The sequence below is a fragment of the Agrilus planipennis genome, unplaced genomic scaffold, assembly GCF_000699045.2.
Source record: "Agrilus planipennis isolate EAB-ADULT unplaced genomic scaffold, Apla_2.0 scaffold61, whole genome shotgun sequence".
NCBI lineage: Eukaryota > Metazoa > Arthropoda > Insecta > Coleoptera > Buprestidae > Agrilus > Agrilus planipennis.
The window spans coordinates 148,714-174,806 of NW_020438922.1; the positions used below are offsets into that span (position 1 = coordinate 148,714).

A 26,093-nucleotide genomic window follows, 5' to 3' on the forward strand; every position below is an offset into this window, starting at 1 on the left:
TCGTTTACTTTCTGTAGCGATGTGACCTTCAGTTTGACCGGCGCAAAGTAGAAAAGAACAGCACTAGGCCGGAAAAGGAAGGAGACAACTCTCGGCCAAACTCTTAACCGGTGAGGAGCGTATAATCCATACAGTACAACACGGAAAAATTGACCATTCTATCCACTATAATTGCATTGCTCAAATGTGCTGCTATTGGTACCATTTACTACTGAAAATATCAACGAGATGTTTATTTATATTTGAAGACATATTAAAGACTTTAACGCTTGTTTTCGACTCGCACTACTATTCAAGACTGAACAAAACTTTTGGCAGGTACTGTATGAAAAAGTATATTTAATGAACAAGAGTCGAGAGTATAATGAGCATTTTTCTCCCTACCTACGATTTTGCCTGCGCGCATCTAAGACATTGGAAGGGGCACATCGCTAGAGAAAGTAAATGAAGTATAATATGAAATTAAGTCGGTTTCGCATAATCTTTGATAATAATTAGTAAAAGTAAAGATTTTCTAAATATTAAAAAAATAAACATTAACTCACAATTAGTGGCAAATCTCTACAGAGGGCGTTCAGTTTGCCGTTAGTAGTTATTTTTTGCAACAACTAAAACGGCCTTTGTTCAGTTGGAGTTATCTAATGTCTACAAAGACAAAAGGAGTTAAACCTTTCTGAATAATTCTTTGTCTTTGATAAAATTTATGCTAAAATAGATTAAAACTTGTATTTAATAATAAAATTAAAATAATTTTGGAATAAAATGAAATCAAATCGATTTAGGAAACATTTTTGTCAATTGTGTGGTTGCAAACATGTTTATTGTTAGGTATATCTTTTAAATACTGCAGTGTTATAAACGTTTGACCTCCTGGAGTCTTTTCCTATCTGACCTCTTCTTCCTGCTTAAAGTGTGTCATATGTATGTATGTATGTACGTACGTACGTACAACTCAGAATAGAGAATTTAGCTATTTAGTTATTTTGATTTAAAAATAAACTCGTTCATTTCAGGACATTGACATGCCAATATTTTCAAATCAACAGGATGCACTAATTTATATAGAGAGAAATTGACACGTAAAACAGTTTTAATAAAAAATTAAGTCGTAAAATCACGATGAGCTAAAATTAAACAAGACAGAGGAAAAATCAATTGAAATAAAGTGCTTTTCCTCGGCTGTAAATTAAATAATAGAAGTATCGAAAAGTTTCAAACTACCAAACAAAGGAATTCCACTTGAAATGGTAGCTATTCGAGACTTTCTCGTGATAATAATTGGATTCACTGATTGTTCTAACGAATGAACGGCGGTTACTCGGAAATAGCAGTCTGGACCGGCATATTCCCTCAGATGCCAAAGAATAACAACAGTCTTCACGAAAATAGCTTTTAAGCATCATTAGATTCAAAGCATCCTTTATATTCGGATTATGCGTTATATTAATTTAATGAAAAGCAAATTTTATGAATACATTATGTCGCACCAGTCAATCTGTAAAATTCTGTAACGACTGAGCTCTTTATATAAGAGCGCTGTTTGATAATACGGCAAAACAAACGTTCAGTGGGGCCATCAATACGTATACCGTATGCGAAAGTGCGGCCATCAATATGTATACCGTATGCGAAAATGCGGATCTTGGTATTGAGTTATAATAGCAGTAAGGACGGTGCGCGCGCACTGACTGTAACTGGCTGTTGCTAGTTGTGCGAAGACATACACACATGTACGAATATTTCTATGAAGCGGCAATTAACAGTATATGTTTTGAGACTCTTCAGGGTATCCACAGAGAGTAGGGGGTGTTTGTAAATTCAATTAAAAAAAACCATAAGTCAGAANTCAAACAAAGAAGGTCCAATGATGCCTTAACCAGACATGACAGCCGACGCAATAACTATTGGACTATGTAGTGATTGTTCATGTTTATGTCTTGGATTTTCTTTGAAAAAACCTGTCTCTACTTATTCTGGACACCTTGTACTCCTATGTGACCAGTTTCTATAAGTGGAAGCTGTTCCAACAACGTGAAACATAATATGCAAAAGCATGGTTTGAGAAACCAAAAAGTTTCTTAACATGTCACAAAACCAGTCACTGTTTATCAAGTGTTTACCCTCGCCGGTCTTCAAACAAAGAAGGTCCAATGATGCCTTAACCAGACATGACAGCCGACGCAATAACTATTGGACTATGTAGTGATTGTTCATGTTTACGTCTTGTATTTTCTTTGAAAAAACCTGTCTCTACTTATTCTGTACACCTTGTACTCCTATGTGGCTAGTTTCTATAAGTGGAAGCTGTTCCAACAACGTGAAACATAATATGCAAAAGCATGGTTTGTGGAACCAAAAAGTTTCTTAACATGTCACAAAACCAGTCGCGGTTTATCATGTGTTTGCCCTCGCCGGTCTTCAAACAAAGAAGGTCCAATGATGCCTTAACCAGACATGACAGCCGACGCAATAACTATTGGACTATGTAGTGATTGTTCATGTTTATGTCTTGTATTTTCTTTGAAAAAACCTGTCTCTACTTATTCTGGACACCTTGTACTCCTATGTGACCAGTTTCTATAAGTGGAAGCTGTTCCAACAACGTGAAACATAATATGCAAAAGCATGGTTTGAGAAACCAAAAAGTTTCTTAACATGTCACAAAACCAGTCACTGTTTATCAAGTGTTTACCCTCGCCGGTCTTCAAACAAAGAAGGTCCAATGATGCCTTAACCAGACATGACAGCCGACGCAATAACTATTGGACTATGTAGTGATTGTTCATGTTTACGTCTTGGATTTTCTTTGAAGAAACCTATCTCTACTTATTCTGGGCGCCTTGTACTCCTATAAGGCCAGTTTCTATAAGTGGAAGCTGTTCCAACAAAGTGAAACATAATAAGCAAAAGCATGGTTAGGCTTAGGTACGCTTCGATGCAACGACAACTAGACAAACATGAAGACGTTGTCTGCATCATTTATCGAAATTATTATCAAAACAGTTTTTCAAAAAATTGATTTGATTCATAGCAGAGCAAAAAATTAGTTTTCACGGAGTAATTTTTTCACCGAATGGACAATTCATTTTCATTGTACATTTCAAAAAAAAAATGAGTTGAAATTGCCTCCACTTTCGTGCGAGCTCTCCGCATCCAATGAAAGTAATTTATTAGCGTCAGAATGTTTACCTTGCTGTTTACTTTTGCGGGGTCTCGGGCGATTGAGTTGTTGCCGTGGGTTATTGAAACAACTTCCAGACATACCGCCGCCGCCGCGTGCTTATTTAAGAAGCGCGCCCTACCCAATCGATTAACACCAATTAAAGGCAATATTTCAATATTAGCACCCTAAACCGTCTTCTTTAAGAGTCTGTATGCACAAGCACGCCTACTATAAATGCGTGGGTACAAAGTGAATTACAGTCAACATGAATACGTTCTAATTGTAACTAGAAGAGCAATATTACAACTCAGTGAATTTTTTAGCTAGGAATGAATATCTGGTGATTTATGGTGTACATCCTTAAAGAATTACGGTTGTTTACTATGGAATTACGGAGTTGACGCGAATATACGGTAATGTATGGTAAATTATCGAAGATTTACGATAATTTATCAATGATTACATCATCATCATCATAATCATAAGGTCGTCAGTCCTAAGATTAGTTGGACACACACTTCCACTCTTTCCTATGCTGAGCTAATTTTCGCATTTCCCTAATTCCCTAAAACTAGAACAACCCACATCCTTAACTATTTGCGAACGGTAGTCTAATCTAGGTCTACATCTACCCCTCCTAACTCCCGTTTCTGCCTCTAATATGTCTCTAAATAAACCTTCATGCCTGAGAAGGTGTCCTACTAACCTATCTCGCCTATTCTTTATTGACTTCCATGGAGTCCTCTGTTCTCCTATTCTTTCTAATACCTCTTAATTTCTAACCTTCTCTATCTACCGTATCCTCATCGTTCGCCAGTAACACCACATTTCGAATGCTTCTAACCTATTTTTTCCGCACCCACTGTCCATGTTTCGCACCCGTACAACGCCGCGCTCCAAACATACACCTATAACTATCTTTTTCGAATTTCTAAATTAACTGTTCGCGAGCATATAAGTGACTTCTTTTTATTGAATGCGATTCCGTCCTGACTTATCTGACTTCCTAGATACCTAAAATCGGCCACTTCTTCTAATTTTTCGTCTCCTACCTTTATATTCGCTCTTTCCTTACTTTTTCTTCGCTTACATACCAATATTTTTGTTTTACTTTAATGATTTACAAAGAATTTAAATTAGCTACTTATATATAGCGCTTACACGTAACATATGCAACCCTTAACTAATATATTTTACTTATGCTACCCCAAATTCCGGCAGCATAGCGAATCGAATATTATTTTACCCTTGCTTTTAGTTGTGCCGTGTAAATTAAACCATCTCTAAACCGACATCCGCAACCCTCCACTTCTAGAAATAACTAAAAAAACTAAAATCAAAAATTGTGTTTGTTAACCAAAAAATTTTAAATTAGTACAGTTCTAAGAAGGTACGTAACTTGGAAGCTGTATGAAATTTTGATATGTTTAGAAGTGAAGGATTTCTGATAACGTTCACTCGGCCAAAGCGTTTATTTTTCTTTCTCAAAGAACAAGGATCAATAAGACCCAATTTCCGCCTCAAAATAAGGAAAATTTATATTAGAAAAATTGATGTACCTACTAGTTGAACCCGTTCAAATTTGAACGATAAACAACATTGCCTGTGGTGCATAGAACTTCACACATGCTATTTAGGAACCCCTTTGGTCAGATAAGACCTTCAGGGTAAAATATACCAGTCAAAGTGAATACGTCCAATTTATTGCAATTGCTGAATTTTAATTCAACAAAAGCACCTTGGATTTCGACAATAGGTCTAAGGAATTCTTCCATTTTATAATTAGTAACAATAATAATCATCTAACGGAATCGCATGGTTAGTAAAGCTGCGTGATTAAGGTAAAAAAAACCAGAAGTTGCAATCGGAAGCCAGCCCTGGGCGTGAATACCGTTGCGAACGTCGCCTTCCCAATTTGACTCAACTGTGTTTTAGATTTTCTTTACGTATTTCTTCATGTTTCATCGTTTTTAGAGGGTAATTTTGTTTCATAACATTGACAAACATTTTCGGTAGCTGCTTTAGAATAAAAAGCTAAGTACACAGGTAGGTTTCAGAGAAAATAATGCAAGTTTCATGTATGTAAAAGGATGTAACAAACCGGTAAACGTATGAAAAAGTTTATAATAATATTCTGACAGCGTTCTAGTTCGTTCAAAAATGAACGTATTGTGAGCCAACGGGGAAATAATATTTACGGCACACCACACAAATCGCAGTCTGTTCGATTCTATTGAGATGCATTATTCCTCATACCCTGGGACATGTCTTACTTCCACATCCAAGCAAATAACTAACAAGATTGACAATCTGGTGCGAATATCTATGCAGGAATATACTTTCGTGTATCATATGATAAACAATAAAGGCTAAAGGTTCATTTTCACTACGTAAAATAAACATTTCAGATTAGGGAGAAATCAAAAAGAAACTTTTAGGTTTTTCCATAAAATTAATATCTTGCGGCGAGGGGATAGGATAACCTTTCCTCACAATAGTCTAACCTACTGAATTACATATATATATANTCAGCAATTTCTTATGCTAAAGTGTACGATGTTACATACCTATTTACAAACAATTCCTTTAAATTTTAATCATTATTTATTCATTTATTAAAAAACCATAATGGCCGACATAAGTGACAATGCCACAACAATTGAAAAAGAATGATGGCCGACAACAGCAACAATTAGAAAAGAATGATGGCCGACAACAGCAACAATTGAAAAAGAATGATGGCCGACACTACGTCACAGTGGAGCAATAAAAATGGTCGGCTATTGACAATACGAATAAACGTAGAACTAAAATCGTTTTTTATTATATATATAAAAAAATTATGAGTGCTGTTAGCACAGGACAAAGTCCAACTTTTGCTCTCTAACTATTGCTATCACTGATGTCAATGCTTTAAAGAGCATGAATATAAAAATTACAATCAAAACGTTTCTCAAACAATTTTCAACACAAAGAAAGTGAATTTCGACCACTCGAAGCAATGATGCTAACAGTTTCGAGCTCACAGTGACTGATAGGGGGGAAGAACTAGTATATGATAAATTAAAGAATTTTTTAATTATCTAAATCCCCCTCCTCATTCCCCACGCCTATCAAGTCGTAGGTGACTTAAAAATAGTAAAATTTTATAAAATAACTTGAAAATTGATTTTGTCTTCTTTTTGTTTTTGTATTCCCTCCCACTGAGGGATGTTTTTATATCCCCCCTCTTCTATTCCGCCACCCCTCTTCTATCACCTCCTTTTTTCTATCATTCATCGACAAAACTGGAGAATGATATAGGTAGGTATATTATTTAATTGATTCAGTTTTAATTAAAATAGAAATACAACTGTATTGTGAGTAAGTGAGCTATACGGAGCTGTACTGACACTTTTAACAATCCTTTTCGAATTTCTTTTAGATACAATTATTCCACCTTTAGTTTATATCTCCACTGCTTGTATTATTTTGTTAAATGAACGTTGTTTGTTGTTTACTGTTTTTGATGTTTTTGGCGACATGACCTTATTCGGCGTTTTAGCGGTAATTTAATTCGTTTAAATTTTAATTTCTTTTTCCTCTTGATTATCACGTTTCTGATTAAAATGGATATAATAAGCGATAATATATTCCAATAAATATTTACCAATATTCAAAGGTTTCCGAAAAAGTGCTGTTACTGCCCTAAACAAACACCAGATGAGTCTAAATTTCACAATGATGAGACATATTATGTCAATAAAAAGAGGAGGACAAAGGCGTATTGTCCTTTATCTAGAACATACAGTGGACTACTTCTTAAAATCAGTCGTTTGATACCTGTCACATGTCAGCAAGGACCGATGAGCTAGATAGATGACCATGTAATAGATCATGTTAATTTAAGAACCACCCCAGAAGAAATTTAATGACCCCAAAAGGTCATCATAATCAATTATGTTAGAATTAGACATCAAATATGGTCTAATGGGTACGCTTAAACAAACAAATTTTGCGAAAACGCGTCTGGCGAAATAACGCAGCTAATAATCTTCGGAGAAATGTTTGAAGGACTTCCTCATTACGTTCGACTTTCCGCTAGCAAGTTTGACTCATTATTCATCTATATTTCGAGTTTGTATCGAAAATTACTGAACTGCCTTAAACACTCATAATAAGTTTTAACTTCTGTTCAACAACCAATTTCAAAAAGGAGGTTCTCAATTCGACTGTATTTTTTCTATCCAAAGCTTTTTAAAAAGACTCCTGTTGGAACTTCCGAGAGCTACTTTCAAATCAATATAAACACTAAAAGACTTACCCCATTTTGATGACAATTCCATCCACCTGACATCTGAAACAAAAAAACAAATGTTATAAATAAACAATAATTTCTAATGTAATAGAAAACATTCCAGTTTGTTATGATTGATATATTCTAGTTTGTATGCAACAGGGAATTGCTCATATTTTGATCTAAAGTTAGCAGTACCTACCAGTAGATGGCGATGTACTGCCAATAACTAGATCGGTAATTGTCTCGATGAAGGGATCGTCGCTCGAATGAGCCAACTGACAAATGTTGGGGGTGACAACGCAGAGGGTGGGTGTAAGAAATCGCTGTTGTTTAATCAAAATAGGGTTAAATTAAAAATTTTGTGTAGGATAAAGAGGAAATAAAGGACATAGATGTTGGGTAAGGGTAGAAAAGGAGTTGGGCACTGATCTGATATTTAACCATGAGACAATAAAAATTTTCATTTTTAGCCTCCACCTCCCCTACCTCCACTTCACGACTCCCATTTTTTATCAATGAAGATGCAGATCTTGGACCTCCTCTAACTCTTCCCACTACCTCTGTTCTAGCGACGAGCCCATCATTTAGACAATCATTATTAGATCAATTTTTGCTTTATTAATAAAATTTTTAAAATAAAAGTATTTAGTACGCGACCCTCAAGCTATTTTTCTTTTTGATTTCAGGTTATTTGGAACAAGGTCTGCTAGTGACTAATCCTCGTAAGCTTCGCAAAAACTACTTTTCCAAGAAGAAATGGCGTTCGGACTTTCTGTCCCTTATTCCCACAGACTTGGCCTATTTCTGGCTGTCCCCGTACGATTGTTACGCGAAGGTGCCGTGTGCAGTGATAGTGAGATTGAACAGGCTTTTGAAATTGCCGCGCATGTGGGAGTGGTTCGAAAGGACAGAGACGAACACGAACTATCCGAATGTGTTCCGGATATGCAAAGTGGTGCTGGCCATTTTGGTGCTCATTCACTGGAATGCTTGTTTGTATTTTGCGATCAGTTACGCCATCGGTTTCGGTACCGACAATTGGGTTTACAATATAAACGGAACGGTGAATTCCACCCTTACAAGACAGTACATTTATAGCTTCTATTGGTCCACCTTGACGTTAACCACAATCGGAGAAACACCTGTGCCTGAAAACGATGCAGAATATCTGTTTGTGGTGGCCAACTTTTTAGCTGGGGTCCTAATATTCGCTACCATCGTTGGGAATATTGGATCGATGATTTCGAACATGAATTTGGCCAAGGTGGATTTTCAAAATAGGATGGACGGAGTTAAACAATATATGGCTTTTAGGTAAAGCATTTAAACTAAAGATGAACCGGATACGGTGGATTCGGTACTTTTTTTAGAATCCGGATAATGACTCCCTGTACAGGACGGTGCTGGGTAATTCTACCAGAGAAAAAATTAAAAACCAATACCAGCAATAATATAGGGTTGTTCGGAAAGTCATTTCGTTTTTTTTTTTGTGGAAATGAAAGACAGTTTTTGTATAATAAACAAATACTTTATTAAATTATATATTGACCGTTCTGGTCCAACACCTTTTGCCATCTTTCTGGTAGTAGCATAATTCCACGCTCATAAAATTTTTGGTCTTTGCTGGCAAAAAACTGATCGAGGAGGTTTTTGACCTCCTCATTTGAGGTGAAGGTTTTACCGTCTAAAAAATTTTGGAGTGACCGGAACAAATAATAATCCGATGGTGCCAGGTCTGGAGAATATGGTGGGTGTAGCATTGTATCCCATTCAAGCTGTAAAAGCTTTTGGCGAGTGACCAAACTTGTGTGAGGTCTCGCGTTGTCTTGGTGAAACACTACACCTTTCCTGTTGATTAGTTCTGACCTTTTCTGTTGAAGTGCATCATTCAGTTTGTCCAGCTGATGACAGTAGACTTCCGAATTAATCGTTGTGTTATCCGGTAAAAGCTCAAAAAAAACGATTCCTTTAAAATCCCACCAAACAGACAGCATCACCTTTTTTTGGTGAATATCGGCTTTGGAAATGGTTTGAGCCGGTTCATCTTTTTTGCTCCATGACCTCTTGCGTTTGACGTTGTTGTATACAACCCATTTTTCGTCCCCAGTGATGATGCGCTTCAAAAACGGATCATTTTCGTGACGTTTGAGAAGCGAATCGCAGACGTCAATGCGGCGACACAGATTTCTCTCTGTGAGAACATGGGGAACCCATACATCGAGCTTCGAGGATAATCCCAGGCCTTTCAAGTGGTCATAAACTGTTGAATTTGATAAATTTAACCTCAATCCGATCTCACGTGTTGTTATTCGCCGGTTCACATCAACTAATGCCTTTATCGCGTCTTTATCAGCTTCAACCGGCCTTCCCGAACGTGGTGCATCTTCGACATCAAAATTGCCGGATCGAAATTTAGCGAACCAGTTCTGGCACTGGCGTACTGTCAACACACCTTCTCCATACACATCAGTCAATTTCTTTCTGGCTTGAACAGCATTTTTACCCTTTCTGTAGTAAAACAGTAAGATATGTCGAAAATGCTGCTTATCGCTCTCCATATTTAAAAGGGCACCAACCAAAAACTACTGCGTAGAATTAATTGGAATTTTTCACACACAAGCCTTGCTATATGAGCTCTCAAAGCATATAAAAATTATACGGCTTAAATGTGAAGTTGGGTGCAAAAGAATACAATTAAATCCTCTGTCGGGAAAAAACGAAATGACTTTCCGAACAACCCTATAATTTAATTATTATAACAAAAAACCTACCTGATATCAATAAAAATTGGTAATTAAGATTGTATTAGGGTACGTATTTTGTCCTAATTTATATTATTTATTGATTACTACGCTAAATGATTTGTTACTTCGATATAGTACTTCTGTTTACTGTTTTTTCTGAACAGGAATACAGAAGTATGGACGAATTGTTACAATTTCTGACGCGGGTTATTATGTCAGGTTTTAATTAATGATAATTTATTGGTATGATTGTGTTACCTTACAAACCTCTAGTGTTTATAAACATCAAAGGCTCGGTTGAATGGTTTCAAATCAACCATCTCATTGAAAATCCATTAAACAAGGATTGAAATTTCATTGGATGCTTAAAGGACTTTTCGTAGTGATTTTGCCAGTATCCGCCAGTTATCCGGTGTTACCAAAATCACTATCCGGTACATCTCTAATTTAAACTGAAGATCATTGTAACTCAACCCAAAAATTTACTTTTCTTCACATGGATATTGTACCAAAATATTTCCCAAATTCATTAATCCAAGAGAGTTAGTAGTGTATTTATTCTTGTTTTGTGTTCATCAATTAAAGAAAAAGAATCTTTGTTTTACACCTATTTGTACTACTGGAGAAGAATTCACTTAATTAGTTTTTCAATCCGCTGTGAAATTGCTGTGCAATGACAAAATGAGAATTGCAAATTAGAACGAATTCTCTCTACGGTTGCAAGAACTAATCAACAGTTTTAATTGTAAAAGTATCGCAAAAGAAGTCTACTTAACAATCTCTGAGGGTTTAAGTATTTATGATAAGTAATTGTAATTTTCCAGAAAAGTTGGCAGGGATCTGGAGTCTCGCGTAATCAGATGGTTCGCCTACACTTGGGAAGAAAGCGGCGCCCTGGACGAGGAACGAGTTTTATCAGCACTTCCAGATAAACTAAAGGCTGAAATCGCGATTAAAGTTCATCTCGATACGCTTCGTAAAGTTCGCATATTTCAGGGATGCGAACCAGGACTTTTAGAGGCTCTCGTACTAAAATTAAAACTCCAGGTAGGCAGTTTCCATCATACTTTTCTCGCTTCAATGTCAACTACGGCTTTTTAACAGATTAAGTTTAAATTGATATAAATTATAAAACAGAAACGCATGAATTGTGATTTAACATTTCATCCGTGTAATTATTACTAATTGGTAAACAAAAGAAAAAAACTTACGTAAAAGGTTTTCTTTAATAGTAAACAAAAATACTGGTTTGCAAGGGAGGAAAAAGTAGGGAAAGAGCGAATATAAAAATAGGAGACGATAGAATAGAAGAAGTGACTGATTTTACGCATCTAGGAAGTCAAATAAGTCAGGACGGAAGGAGTGGTAGTGATATAAAGCAAAGGATAGCGCAAGATCGAGTCGCCTTCAATAAAAAAAAGTCACTTCTATGCTCGCGAACAAATAATTTAGAAATTCGAAAGATTGTTAAAGACGTATGTTTGGAGCGTGATACTGTACGGGTGCGAAACATAGACGGTGGGCACAGCGAAAAAGGAAAGGTTCGAAATGTGGTGTTACAGGCGAATGATGAGGATAACGTGGTAGAGAAGGCTAGAAATGAAGATGTATTAGAAAGAATAGGAGAACAGAGGACTCTATGGAAGTCAATAAGTAATAGGCAAGATATGTTGGTAGGGCACCTTCTCAGGCATGAAGGTCTAGTTAGAGACATATTAGAGGCAGAAACGGGAGTTAGGAGGGGTACAGGTAGACTTAGATTAGATTGCTGTTCTTAAATAGTTAAGGATGCTCTAGTTTTAGGGAAATGCAAAGATTAGCTCAGGATAGGAAAGAGTGGAGGTACGTGTTCAACCAGTTTTAGAAGTGACGACCTTATGAAGATGAATAGTATTTATTTATAGTGCAATGCGTAACTGTCCAGTTTCTATTTTAATTGAAATTAAAATACGTCTCCATAAGTATAATTTTCGTTATAATTTATTGTGTTCATGCTTAACGAAGCAATTTTAAGAAAAATTCTTAAAGAAATATTATTTGTTGAGATTTTCTGAAATGCATGTTACACTGTTACGAATCTTTTTAACCTTACAGTGTATGCAGCTTGTGTTGCGAGACCTTCAACGTTTATTTGAAAAGTTGAAAACTTCTGTCATTTGTCACTTCAACAAAACGGAAAAACGTGGAGTTTTTTCAACGCCCGAAAGTCGTATTCGGCTTTTATGAGATTTGTTAAAACCGCTTGTATACAAAAGTAACAGTATCCTCAACATTTTAAGCAATAAAATCAACATTAATAAATTGTCCACGTAACATTAACTACATTAAAACATTTATTTAATAATTATTTTTTGTGCCTACAGAAAATGCATTTTCCGAGAAAGTCGTAACTGGTACACATTTATCAATATGAAAGCTATTGATCTGGCCACAATGAGCTAAGTGAAATAACCACAATGCATTGTGTGTATATATCAATAAACAATTTCTACATTACGTTTCCTGTATTTACATTACAAGGTCTCTTCAAAAAGTATCACGAATTTTGTGTTTTATCCAAAATTATTTATTTATTCATAAATATCTATTTTGTCCCCTTCAAAGTAATCTCCATCAGATATTATACACTTGTGCTAGTGCCAACGTTTTTCCGAATCCTCGAAGAACTTCAAGAAATCATTTTTCGTGAGCTTGTTCAGCTCCACCTTCGATGCCGTCTTTATCTCCTCAATCGTAGCCTAGAGTCTCGTCGCTTTTTCATGGGCGTCTTCAGTTTTGGGGAACAAGAAAAAGTTACAGGCGGCCAGATCTGGGAAATACGGTTGTTTTTGGCCAAAAATTTGAGGAAGTCAAAAGTCAATTTTTGTTCTTCCACAATTCCGGATGTTTCTGGCGGGTTGCTTCGCGCAAATTACGAATAACTTGTAGATAATATTCCTTATTGACCGTTTGACCCTGTGGCAAGAACTCGATGCACCACGACCCCGCAATCGAAGAAAACTGTAAGCAAAACCTTCACATTCGATCTAACATGGGCAGCAGCTTCCACTGGGATGATTGAGCTTTGGTTTCCACGTGATAACGATAAGCCAATGATTTGTCACCAGTTATGACCATTTGGAGCAAATTTGTGTCATCGCGGACAATAGCTCCTTAGCAATGATAATGCGATGCTATTTGTGGTTGAAATTGAGCAATTTTAGTACGAATTTCGCGGCGACCGTCTCCTGCCTAAATCATTGGTAAAAATCGAATCGCAGGAGTCAATTGATATGTTTGGGTCTTCACCAGCTTCGGTGATTCGACGATTGTCCAATACTATTTTCTTCACTTCGTCAATGTTTTCGTCTGTTATTGATGTGCTCCGGCGTCCGGCACACTCTTCGTCGTTCACATCTTCTCGGCCCCTGACAACATTTTATACCACCAATTAACGTTGCTTCTGTCCAAGGTAGCTTCACCGTATGCCACAGTCCACATTCGAAATGCGTCGGCGTATTTAATTTTATTTTTCAGACAAAGTTTGATAGATTCTTTGATCCATTGTTTGGAATAAACAAAAATCGAAAACGAGCGAAGACGCATGCAAGCAAAGCAACAACCAAGATCAATTTTGCTGTTCACTACTTAATGGTCCTTACAAGCAAAAAAATGTTAAATGTTTCTAAATAGCGTTCAAGAAATTTCCTATAACTCCCCCGTCTAGATTAATTTGCGATCACATCATCGCCACATTTTCAACTAACTTGTCTAAAGTCTTTTAAAAACAACCGTTAAAGAAGATGATGGATGACCATCATAAGCGCAGCAATGTATTCTAAGCGGCGCGCTTGCTCCTATTTTGACATTTATTTTTTATTATTTAACTCGAGTTAGTTGCGGGAAGATTAACGACGAGCACAGCAGGGCATGATAAGCGGATCAACATGCAAAACTTTCAGTACTTAGAATGCACTAAATTGTTAATAAATTCGGGCATTACTCCAACGCAGTGATTCCTAACCTTTTTAATATTGTTGCCCCTGTGACCTATTAAGAAAACTGATTTTACCCTGACCTTAAAATGTTATCAATACAAACAACACAAACAAGTACAAATATCTTTAATAATCACAAATTGCACATCAGTCTTACAATTTCATATACCTAAACAATAAATTAAGTAAAAATAGTAGTGTAATGGTTGGTATAATTTTGCATTTTTCAAGTTTTTTGACGTGACAACGTCTTATAATTCGATGGAGCCGGCTGTACGCACAAAAAAACATGACTCATGCGGCGTTACCTCGCTCTGAGGCGTTCCATTTAAGGCTTGAAGTGCAAGCGAGAGCGCGGAACGAGCGACAAAGAGGCACAATCGGCCTCCGCGTTCGGCAGCGTTCGACATCTGTCTCTCTCCTACTTGAGTGAGCGAAGCGTCCGCGTGGACAGCTGCTATACAATAATACATTTCCATTTACCTCCTTCTCTATATCCATACAAAATATCTATCAAACAAATAAAATTAAAATTTTCTTTTGAAAAATGAAACCATTCCATCAGTATTTTCTTATGACGTTGTCACGTTCAACTATCGTCAGTAAACCGACTTTACAGACAACCGATTTTTTTTATGTTAGTTTTAATTTCGCTTAAAGCGCATCCTAAGTCATATTGCACATTTAGAAGGATTCTGGTCTTTGTTTTCAGTGTAACCAAAGTTGAAAAACCACTCTCACATCTATAGGTGATGGCAAAGGGTATTAGCATTTTTAAAGCTCTCTTAGCTAGAGCAGGATATTCGACACCAGCTTTTTGCCAAAATGAGCTAAGATCATAATTTTGAAAAAAGTAGTATTCTGGTGTAGTCTAAGATATTCTACTTTAGCCGCTACATCTTCTTTTTTAATAATGTTATCATCCGTAATAAATCGTCTTAATATCCAAGAACTAGACTGACGATTATCCATATCCGGAAAATATTGCTTCAGAGAGTTTATTGCTGCAGAAAACGCCGAACCACACAATTTCCGAATGTGATCTTGTTTTTTTTAATATTTACCAATAGTGCATACAGTTGTATAAACATCCACTCATCTATAATTTTATATTTTTACTATCTGGCTACGTATTTTAGGTCTTAATTATTAGGTTTTTTGTTACCCCCATAGAATAATTGATTTACCCCCGCGGGGGTAATTACCCCAGGTTCGGAATCACTGCTCTAACGTATTCGAAGTTCGAAGTCATCTACAGTATATCGTAATCTTTTAATATTTGCTGTTAACTATAATATTTCAAATGTTTGGCAAGAGCAGCAAATGATTTGAATCAAACAACAAATCCATTTCAATTAAAAAAATTTACTGGCGTCAAAAAGTGTTTCATGTAAATGATTTGACATTCAAATTATCTTAAAGATTGACGTTAAGGTTCGACCCAAGGTCGTTAAAGTTTCTGTCTAATGCTTTTCTCGATATAATGGTATTTAATAAAGATATTTCGGATATTTCATTGTTGAAAAACACGAACTAAAAAATTGAAGACAAATCAACTCCTATAATGATATTATCGATTGTAAAATTTTCAGTTCTTTCTATTGCTAGGGGCAAAAATATGCATTCCTATTTACAAAAAATGACTTGACCTGCAAATTGCCTTAGACGTCGAGATTTAGGCCCCCTCAAGGTCATAAAAGCTTTTGTACGAAGTTTTATCAAATATTGTGATTCAATAAATACATTTTGGATATTTGAATAATTTTAGTTTCTCAAAAATACAAACTGAAAAATTAAGAAAAAATCAACATCACTTATATCCTCGATTGTAGAATTTTCAGTTATTTTTATTGCTAGGCATGAATATGTGCATTCCCATTTAATGAAAATGGCTTCACCTGCTAATTATCATATAAGTCGAGTTTTAGGTCTCATTTAAGGTCATAAAAGCTCTGTCTAAAGCTTCCATCGGAATAATGAAATTCAGTAAAGATATTTGATTGCTCGTAACTTCTCAAAATTTAGACTGGAAAATTAAGAGCAAACAAACTTAAATGATATTTTTGACAGTGAAATTTTTCAGTTATTTCCATTGTTGTATTTCTATTCCCATTTAAAAGAAATGGCTTAACATACAAATGTCCTTGAAGGTAAGTTCAAGGCTTTCTGCAAGGTCAACAGCTGATTTTCCCTTCAAAAGCAACTTTTGTTTAAAACTTTTTCCAGAATAATGACATCTAATTAAGTTATTTTATTGTCTCAAGGTAAATGACTCACTTTGTTAATTATGTGAAGGTTTCCTTTTTTTATCAAAATATACATTACGTAGGAATCCTATTTATAAGTACAGTAGGAAGTTGACTTTCTGTAGAAAGTTTTCCTTTACCTTTTGTACATCTAAAAGTCGCAGAAAATTGTTGGAAATTAAAAATGAAGCTAATAAAATATGCAAGTAAAATAACTAAAGCCATATAATGGACAAGCAACACCGATAGAATCAAATAAACATTCGCTGCGTATAAATTCACCAAACAAATTCCATTAGAAACAGATCGAATAATTTTTCTTCCTTTTACATTTCAGGTCTTCTCCCCGAAGGACTACATCTGCAGAAAGGGGGACGTGGGCAAGGAGATGTATATAGTGAAACGTGGGCGCTTGCAGGTCGTCGCTGACGACGGGAAAACAGTTCTGGCGACACTCGGAGCAGGGTCAGTATTCGGTGAAGTGAGTGTCCTAGAAATCGCTGGAAATCGAACAGGAAATCGACGAACGGCTAATGTCAGATCACTCGGATATTCGGATTTGTTCTGTCTAGCCAAAGAAGACTTATGGCAAACTCTTGCCGACTACCCAGAGGTATGTCTATGCCATGCGAGTATACAACATAAGTGCCATTAATTATATACACTAAAAGCTCTTTATTCGCGGGGTATCAGTTCCATAAATATGCCGCGAATACAGAAACCGTGGGTATTGAATGGTAATTAGTATGAAATCATAGGGGATACATTCTAAAGTTCCAAAATAAAACCAATATGTATCAGAATAAAACCAATTTATTGAGAAATTCGCAATTAAAATAAATCGTTATTTAGGTTTATAAGCTTTAGGCAAGGGTTTAAAAAAATTAGTGCTTTCTTCTTGTTTTGAATTTTGAAATTAGTCCACTCGGTTACATCTTTTATAAAAGTCGCTCGCTACGTACCAACAGTCCATACTCAAAAGATGCCGTTATATTAAGGGGATTCAGTAGTTCATGCGCCGTAGAGTAAAAACATGCTTGTCGGTTCTAGATATCATGAGTTTAATATTTGGAACAGAGGTTTGAAATTTTGTAGTAAGATAGATAAAGCTTTGTTCTAAAGCCTGTCGAAGTCCATTTTTTAATTTTTTAATTTCTAGTGAAAATACGTGTCCTAGAAGAAGCATCAACTTTAAGCACTTGTAAAAGCTTTTAGTGACTATATTATTGAAAACCAAAAACGTACCGAGTTAGTGTGAACCTTTGTCTATTACCATACAAAAAATCATATATTTATCGCGCAGCGTTAAATCATAATGTTTATAATAGAAACCCATGTTTTCGGAAAAATTCACACTAGGCGCGAGCGGTCTATTGCGGTCAATCCCCTTAATAAATGCTTTTAATGACTATATAATTGAAAACCAAAAACGTACCGAGTTAGTGTGAACCTTTGTCTGTTACTATACAAAAAATCACATATTTATCGCGCAGCGTTAAATCATAATGTTTATAATAGAAACCCATGTTTTCGGAAAAATTCACACTAGGCGCGAGCGGTCTATTGCGGTCAATCCCCTTAATAAATGACACCGATTTTTTTTGTATCCGCGACTAATGAAATTTTTAGCCGCGAACACAGGAACTGTAATCAGTTAGTTGATCATTTGAATTGTTTCTACACATCATTAATTGAATTAAATTATCATCACGGAATAATTATTAAGTGCAAACCCATAAATGAGACCCTGGTTTTGGTATGACATTTTATTTTAGGCAAGGGCAAGTTTAATGGAAAGAGGTTGTCAACTTTTGCGTAAGGACGGCCTTCTGGACGAGGATGTGTTCAAAAGAGCTAAACAAGAACAAGAGTCTGTGGAGCAAGCCATGAAAAGACTGGAATCGACCGTGGAAACTTTACAAACGCGAGTTGCCCGGCTTTTGGCCGAGTTTACAGCCAGTCAGGCGAAACTTAAGCAACGGCTTACTAGGATAGAAATAAGGTAAATTTATGTTCTTTCGCCGTTATCATTAAAGGGTTATCAGTTCAAAGACGAGTTGAACACCCTGATCTGAACCAATCTTCACATTTTCCCAAAACTAGATCATCCCACATCCTATTTGCAAACAGTAATCTAAATTAGATTTTCACTGCCCTTATTTGCACCCGTTTCTTTTTCTAATGTCTTAGACTTAGATGTTGTCTTACCATTTTATCTTTTAGAATGGTCGCCTTTAGCGGGTTTTCATAAATAATCGCAGAACGCCGAATTTTATTAGTTTTTGTGACTACCTTTTCTTGCTAAATTAAATTATTTAAGGAATACTAACTTCATCATTAAAATAAAAATAATAATCGTATCGCTGGTAAAATAATTAACATCGTTTGGATCAAGTAAATTAGAATTCCCTAGTTGAATTTCTGAGATTGAAACCAGAAATAGCTTCTAACGAGTTTTGCGTAGGATTCCGTTGTAATACACCAAGCAAACCCTATTAAAACTGGAACAACGATCCTAGTTTTAAAGTTCGAAGCAATAAATCTATTCCTTTAAAGTAGAAAAAGGAAGCTAGCGAATTACTAACTATCTATCGAGTTACGGCAGTCTGTGCTATGTGGGCTTCCACTGATATCTGCTGCTAACTTGAAGTATTTGGTCGGCAGTTTTTCGAGTCTGCCTATGGCGTGCTGATGATGTTAAATAAGGTTGAAATCGCGTTCAATCGCTAAATTACTGACCAACAACTTTATCATACAGGGCATTTCTAAAATAATTAGCAAACTTTGGAGGGTGCTAAGTAGTTGCAATAGGGAATCGTACGGTTAAGAGACAAAAAAATTTCCTGGCCGGGAATTGACAACAGAGGAATTGAGTTAACAACTAAGCAGCTGCATCGATGAAGAATGTAAACAGTGACGGTTAATAAAGTAAATATCGCTACTATATGTACATAATAAAAAACAAAATTGAGTGCGGTGTTGCATTGTCGTATTTCCCCAAGTGATCCTGCCAGGGCCGGACTAGCTCTTGCCTGTGTTTTCAAATACTATTATGTCGAAAATGGTTAACTATAGTGCCATTCTAGAGAAGTGAATATTAGGAAGACAGTCAGACAAGAATGCACACTGTCACCGCTACTTTTTCATTTATACATCGAAGGCGCAATCAACATCATTAAAGACGGTACAACTGTAAGGATAGATATACAGGGGCAAAAGATTAGTATGCTTAGATTTGCAGATGATATAGCAGTATTAGTATCTAGCAAGAAGTTAGAAGTAGCTTTAAATAAAATGGTATTGACAAGAGTATTGTATGAAAATAAATAAAAGTAAAACGAAAATACTGGTATGCAAGGGAAGAAAAAGTAGGGAAAGAGCGAATATAAAGATGGGAGACGAAAGATTAAAAGAAGTGACTGATTTTAGGCATTTAGGAAGAGCAGTAGGGATATAAAGCAGAGGATAACGCACGGTCGAGTCGCCTTCAATAAAATGAAGTCACTTCTATGCTCGCGAACGATTAATTTAGAAATTCAAGAAAGATTGTTAAAGGTGTATGTTTGGAGCGCGACGCTGTACGGGTGCGAAGTATGCATGGTGGGCGTGACGAAACAGAAAAGATTAGAAGTGTTCGAAATGTGCTGTTACCAGCGAATGATGAGGATACCGTGGACAGAGAAGGTAAGAAATAAAGATGTATTAGAAAGTATAGGATAACGGAGGACTCTATGTAAGTCAATAAAAATAAGCGAGATAGGTTAGTAGAACACCTTGTCAGGCATGAAGGTTTAGTCAGGTACATATTAGAGGCAGTGCAGGTAGTCGTAGATTAGATTCCTGTTCGCAAATAGTTAGGTATGTGGGATGTTCTAGTATTAGGGAAATGCGAAGATTAGCTCAGGATAGGCAGCACTGGAGTTGGGTGTCCAACCAGCAGCGTTGCCAGACCTCCAGTTTTAGCAGGAGATCTCCTGCTTTTTTGAAAATTCTCCTGTTCTGTATTTTTTTCAAATCTCCCGCTTTTTAATTTTAACTTTCTTTTTCTTCACTAGAGGTAGTCTTTGCTATTATAGAGAGATATATAACCATATACATGTGTAACATATACTAAACACCACAGGCGATGCATGCGTATTTTATTTTAACAAGCTGAACTGAAATTTCTTTTCTGCATTAAAAGATCCGATATATATATTCATTAACACTCATTCAGATTTAACCATTAATTTTTGACAGGTAATTGCATTGTAGTCTCTTTGACAATATTCTAACCTTAAACATTAACAATACTATCAAATTTTATAATTGACCATACTTTCAAATGGTAATAGTTTGGATCTCCCGCTTTTGTTCTTACGCCTCCTGGTTTTTGGAGCTGCCACCTACAGTTTTTTATAAAATCTGTCTAGCAACACTGCCAACCAGTCTTAGGACTGACGATCTTATGATGATCATGAGTGTCCTTCACCCTTTACAAACTTGCTACTTATTTCAGAAATACCCTGCATATAAAAATGCTTTTTATTTGGTATGATGGTATGCTGTTTCTACGATTCAATTCAATAATTCCCAATTCTCTAATGGAATTATTTCCAGATAATTAATAGAAAAAAAAGTTCATAATTGAGATGAAGGTTTGGTGACAACTACTTCCAATTACTGTTTTGCATATCGTGAATCTTCAACGTAAACCAGACGTATAGTTGTTAATTAGTATTACTGGGACGTGTTTCAATTTGCAAAATTGGAAACCAGAATGAGTTTGATATGCAGATTTTGCTTGTTAATTAAAACTGATCGCAACCGTACTGAACAACTGTTTGGAAGAAGCATTATCATTAAAAAAAAATGGGTAGACAGTTTGCTTTTGTCAGACTTTCAAATTAAAAATTATTCACATTGTATAAAGCAACCAACCTTTGTTTTGCAGATATGCATTTAATTAATTTAACAGGCTAATAACAAGTCGCCCTATCTCCCAATTCAATGTATTCTACATTTATATAGTAAAAAATTAAAATTAGTATTAGCATCTAATAAAAAGTTACTTTATGTCTGAAAAATGGGCTATTCTATAGGTATACTGCTAATTGGAATAAAATAATTAAATCTCAACCGGTGAATTCCTCTGGAAACGGTGAACAAAGTTGAAGAGCTACTTAATCGATGCCTACCTATCTATATATATATAAATCGTCTAGAAAATATAAATTACGATGCCACGAGCAAACACAGACGTCAAACTTAGAATAATCCTCTCATTTTTTGTCTAAAATATGCTGAACATATTTTTACACGACGCCTACTTAAAAACTTAATTACACAAAGTTTAATTAAATCTGATCGTATGGGTTCAAAAGGTCACTAACTAGATGAATCAAATTGAAATACATCTGGATAGGGGTTGGAGAATTTCCACTTTCCCTTTCATTCTTGAAGTAGTTTAGAAAGTGCAGTTTACGACACTGAAATATTGCAATGCTGCCAACATAGACCAAATGGTTTAAGAGAATAAAGGTCATGGATGCCTATTATTCAACATAGTAGGCAACTGTCATAGGGGCTATCAAATAAAAGGATAGAGATGACCATGACAACACTGACTTAGTTTGGTGTTTATTTTCTATCTTAACCTTCGTATTCGTATTCGCCAGAAGGGAAAGTTGGTAACACAGCAAATGCTTGTCATTTTGCAAAGCCAACTTTAGAGGTGATGTCGTGAACTGCACGTCTGTCTTATTTATTTTAAAAACAAACTTGAAAGTTTTCCATTCATAAATCGGATGACTTGCACAATAAGAGCAATTTTGTCTATACCTACAATAAGAAACGATTGTATAAGTTGTAGTTATCAATTTCTTTCAATTGGTAAACGTATGATGGCCAAAATATTGGGGAAATACCTTGCAGACCGTGAAATATGCAAAACTTATCAGAGAATTATGCTGATGCTGCGTTCACACGAGAATTCGTGTGGCTTTCATCGATCGCCTCGGATGTTCTCGTGGGAACGCGGCATTATGTTCTGGTTCGTGCCCAACTTCACACATATCATAATCTGCCATCGTCTCAACTTGTTGCACAACGTGCTACTATGTTTATGTTCTATTGTTCTACTACTAGGTCCCAAAATAAGGATGTTGATGCTGTGTTCACACGAAAATTCGCATGACATTCATTAATTGCCTCGGACATTCTCGTAGGAACGCGGCATTACGTTCTGGTTCATGCCCAACTTCACATATATAATTTGCCAACGTCTCAACTTGTTGCACAATGTACTACTATGTTTATGTCCTATTGTTCTACTATTAGGTCCCAAAATAAGGATGCTGATGCTGTGTTCACACTAGAATTCGTATGACATTCATCAATTGTCTCGAACGTTCTCGTGGGAATGCGGCATTACGTTCTGGTTCATGCCCAACTTCACATATATCATAATCTGCCAATATCTCCACTTATTGCACAATGTACTACTATATTTATGTTCTATTGTTCTACTATTAGGTCCCATAATAAGGACGATGAAGCCCAAGACATTTTATCGGCCCCTTCCACGAGGAGGAGACTTCGTTCGTTGGACGTGAGAAGACGAAACTCAAATTTTGACGACATATCCCGTCACAAGACGATGTAGCAATGCCTTAAGAAAATATTTCTAGTGCATTGTTTATTTATCAGATTAACTGTCACTGTACATGTAAGTACTTAAAGCACAAATATACATTATTATTAATACTAATTTTAAGTGAGAGTGAAACAAATCGGACGGCTTTAACCAAAGTGAATTAAGCAACACCAGCGATAGATTATTAAATTTAATCGTATATCTATTGTCTAAAAGTAAATCACCGCTAAAATAATTAATTTTACAATTAGGCAATTTTTTGCAAAATTAATTTACAATAATAATATGCTTCGTTAAGTTAATTATAAAAAATGCAGTTGCAACCATTTTTTTGTATAAATAGATCAGTATTGAATAGGATTTGTTGATAAATGACGAAAGTGACCAAACCAAGATTAGAACCCAAGACCTACCCCGTTTTAACAACCGTGCGCTATAATCTTGGGTACGATCGCTATACATACAATTTATAGTGTCCGACCGAAACTGGTTTTTACGACCGAAACCGAAACCGAAACCGAAACCGAATTTCGGCAACGGTCTCACTTTCGACCGAAACCGAAACTTCCTTATAAGGATCATGTTTTGAGAGAAAAACAAAGAAAACGTTATTATAATCAGTTTTATTTTTTTATCTTTAAATCACATAGCTCTGCTGTCTTTGACATTTTCACTTATTGATAATCAAATCAAAATCAACATAACAACCCCTCATTTAAGGAAATACTTTAATTGCGCCTTAAAAATACTTTAAATTGGTGAGATGTTTATTTGAGTAAGTATAGTATACTTCGCTTGGATGGAATTTAACGCGCCGAATATGACCGAGCAGAGCGCGAAAACCCCCGAACGCAGTTTCGGTTTCGGTCGTAGTTTCGGCAGGTTTGCCGCCGAAACCGAAACTAAATCGAAACTCGTTTTTTTTGTCGAAACTCGACCGAAACCGAAACCGAAACCGAACTTTCTGTCGGACACTAATAATAATTTATATTGCTATTCAAATCGTTTTATTCATATATTTTTAAAACTACTGAGTACTGGCTTGGTTTTTTGGGTCCGAGGGCTCCTATTAAAGAGGAACTTCTCTATTTGTTTTTAAATTTATACCAAAATTAAAAGCATGTGTAGCAATCCTGTTAATAAATTCCTAGTTGGATGGTCAGAAAATGAAATTAACATGTTATCTTCATTTAATATTACTGCAACTGCATATTTAAATGCAAAAATTAAGAATGTAAAGGCTTGGCGTTATTTTTCCTTTGTGTACTACTAATTACTAATTGTACTTGAAAATAAACGAACCAAAAACGATAACGTCATAAGCGGTATCGCAAAACATATCTATCTTATAAATAATAATTAGAACAAAACCATTAATGTAACGTATTCAATGTACCAAAATATCAAAATGATTATTGCATTGTGGTACTACTAGTAGATATAGAGATTCAAGCCTTATATATGTGATAATAATTTTAATATTATTAAAGCAAGTAGAATTATTATACACCGTGTAAATATATATATAAATAATTATATATGTATATTATAAATGAATTGTACTTGTTAAGTTCATGTGTTGTTTATAATAGTAGGCAGCTAATATTTTTTAAACAAATGTTTTATTATTTAGTCAATAAAAATGTTAAATACCATCCTAATTAGTGTATTGTTATTAATTATTTATCAATTATAGACGTTGTAAAGAAAAATTTTAAGAGTAAATATAAATTTTATTTGGAAGTGTTAAGGTTTTCTCTGTTCCTCGGTGTGTTTTACGTTTAAAAAGTTCTACATTATAAGAAGGCAAAACGCCCAGAACTTAGCTTAAAACAGCTACCTAAGAATTGGGAAAAAAGGAAATAACCGAAGGTCACAACGAGAAGTAGTAAAGAATGACCAAGTAGCAATAATGTTTAGTAAATTAGACAAAAACAGCTGGAAGGAAATTAGATAAGCAAAATATCAGGGTCGGCTTTATAACTGCTTAGTTGATTTCCTAAATTTCTGAGAATGTTAAACTTTCTTTTAAAGTCCCATGCTGGCAACATACTCAAATTCTGCTTGTCTGTATTTAATTGGTGTAATGCTATTCCTTTTTTCTTATTTTGTGGCCGCTGCAATTCCTACCTGACATCTCTTTTCTATGTTTACGATATTCCCTACAACGTCTGTCATGAGTAAAAGTAGGCGTTCTGTCAACGACCGCTCTAGTCTAGTAAGTTGGAAGAAGAAAGTAAATGCTATAGTTCTATTGCAGACTATGCCAATTTTGAACGAGCCAACTATAGGTTGGTACGACATCTTTTCAAGCGTAAATGTCTAGTTAGAGACGTGTCGAATTCTATAAAGAATACCAAATTCTTAAAACTATAGTTAAGTCACCAAGACTATTTTCCTCGAATTGGACTAAAATATATGGACGATATTTTTGCGGGGTATTACCCAAGTCTTTTTTGTTAAACTACATTCATCTTTTTCTTCTGTTAAATTTACTACTGAAATGGAAAAGAATGGAAACCCACCATTTTTTAGATGTTTTGGTTATAAGAAATAAGAATTCTTTCGAATTCAATATCTATAGAAAACCTACCAATACTTCTAGATTTATAACCAGACTCTTATCATCACAGTCAACATAAAATGGTCAGTTTTAGTTGTCTAGTACGTACGTTACTTAGTTTTCCACTAAATAAGGATAGGTACTACAAGTAACTTTCTACAATATAATTGTAATATTACTGATAAAATAAAATATAAAAATTATATTTCAAAATCCTCAACTTTTCAAAAAGAAACCATCAAAACCAATTTTATTACTATACACGAGCCAATATTCAACCGAAGACTCGAGAAAATTTTTCGTAAACGAGATGCATATAATTCATGCCTGATCTCTCTTCAAACTCTTCTTAAGGAAAATCAATGATATATATGAAATTCCATTGTAAAGGTTCTGGTATGAAATATGTTGGGCAAACTAGGCGCTCAGTTTACATTAGGTTCAAAGAGCATTTAGCTCATACCAGGTTTGATAGAACTGAAAAATC

The 26,093-nt window shown here is 35.4% G+C and overlaps 1 protein-coding gene across 1 annotated transcript in view; it reads left to right on the forward strand.

Annotated features, from left to right (window-relative positions):
• Nucleotides 1-23,317, forward strand: part of LOC108732764 (cyclic nucleotide-gated cation channel subunit A) — a 103,109-nt gene extending 79,792 nt beyond the window's left edge. Inside the window, exons 4-8 of the mRNA XM_025973843.1 lie at nt 8,129-8,756; nt 11,011-11,233; nt 16,747-17,022; nt 18,185-18,411; nt 22,923-23,317. Of these exons, the coding sequence (XP_025829628.1) occupies nt 8,129-8,756; nt 11,011-11,233; nt 16,747-17,022; nt 18,185-18,411; nt 22,923-23,052 (1,484 nt within the window). The 3' untranslated portion in view covers nt 23,053-23,317. The remainder of the gene's footprint in view (nt 1-8,128; nt 8,757-11,010; nt 11,234-16,746; nt 17,023-18,184; nt 18,412-22,922) is intronic.
• The last annotated feature ends 2,776 nt before the right edge of the window (nt 23,318-26,093 follow it).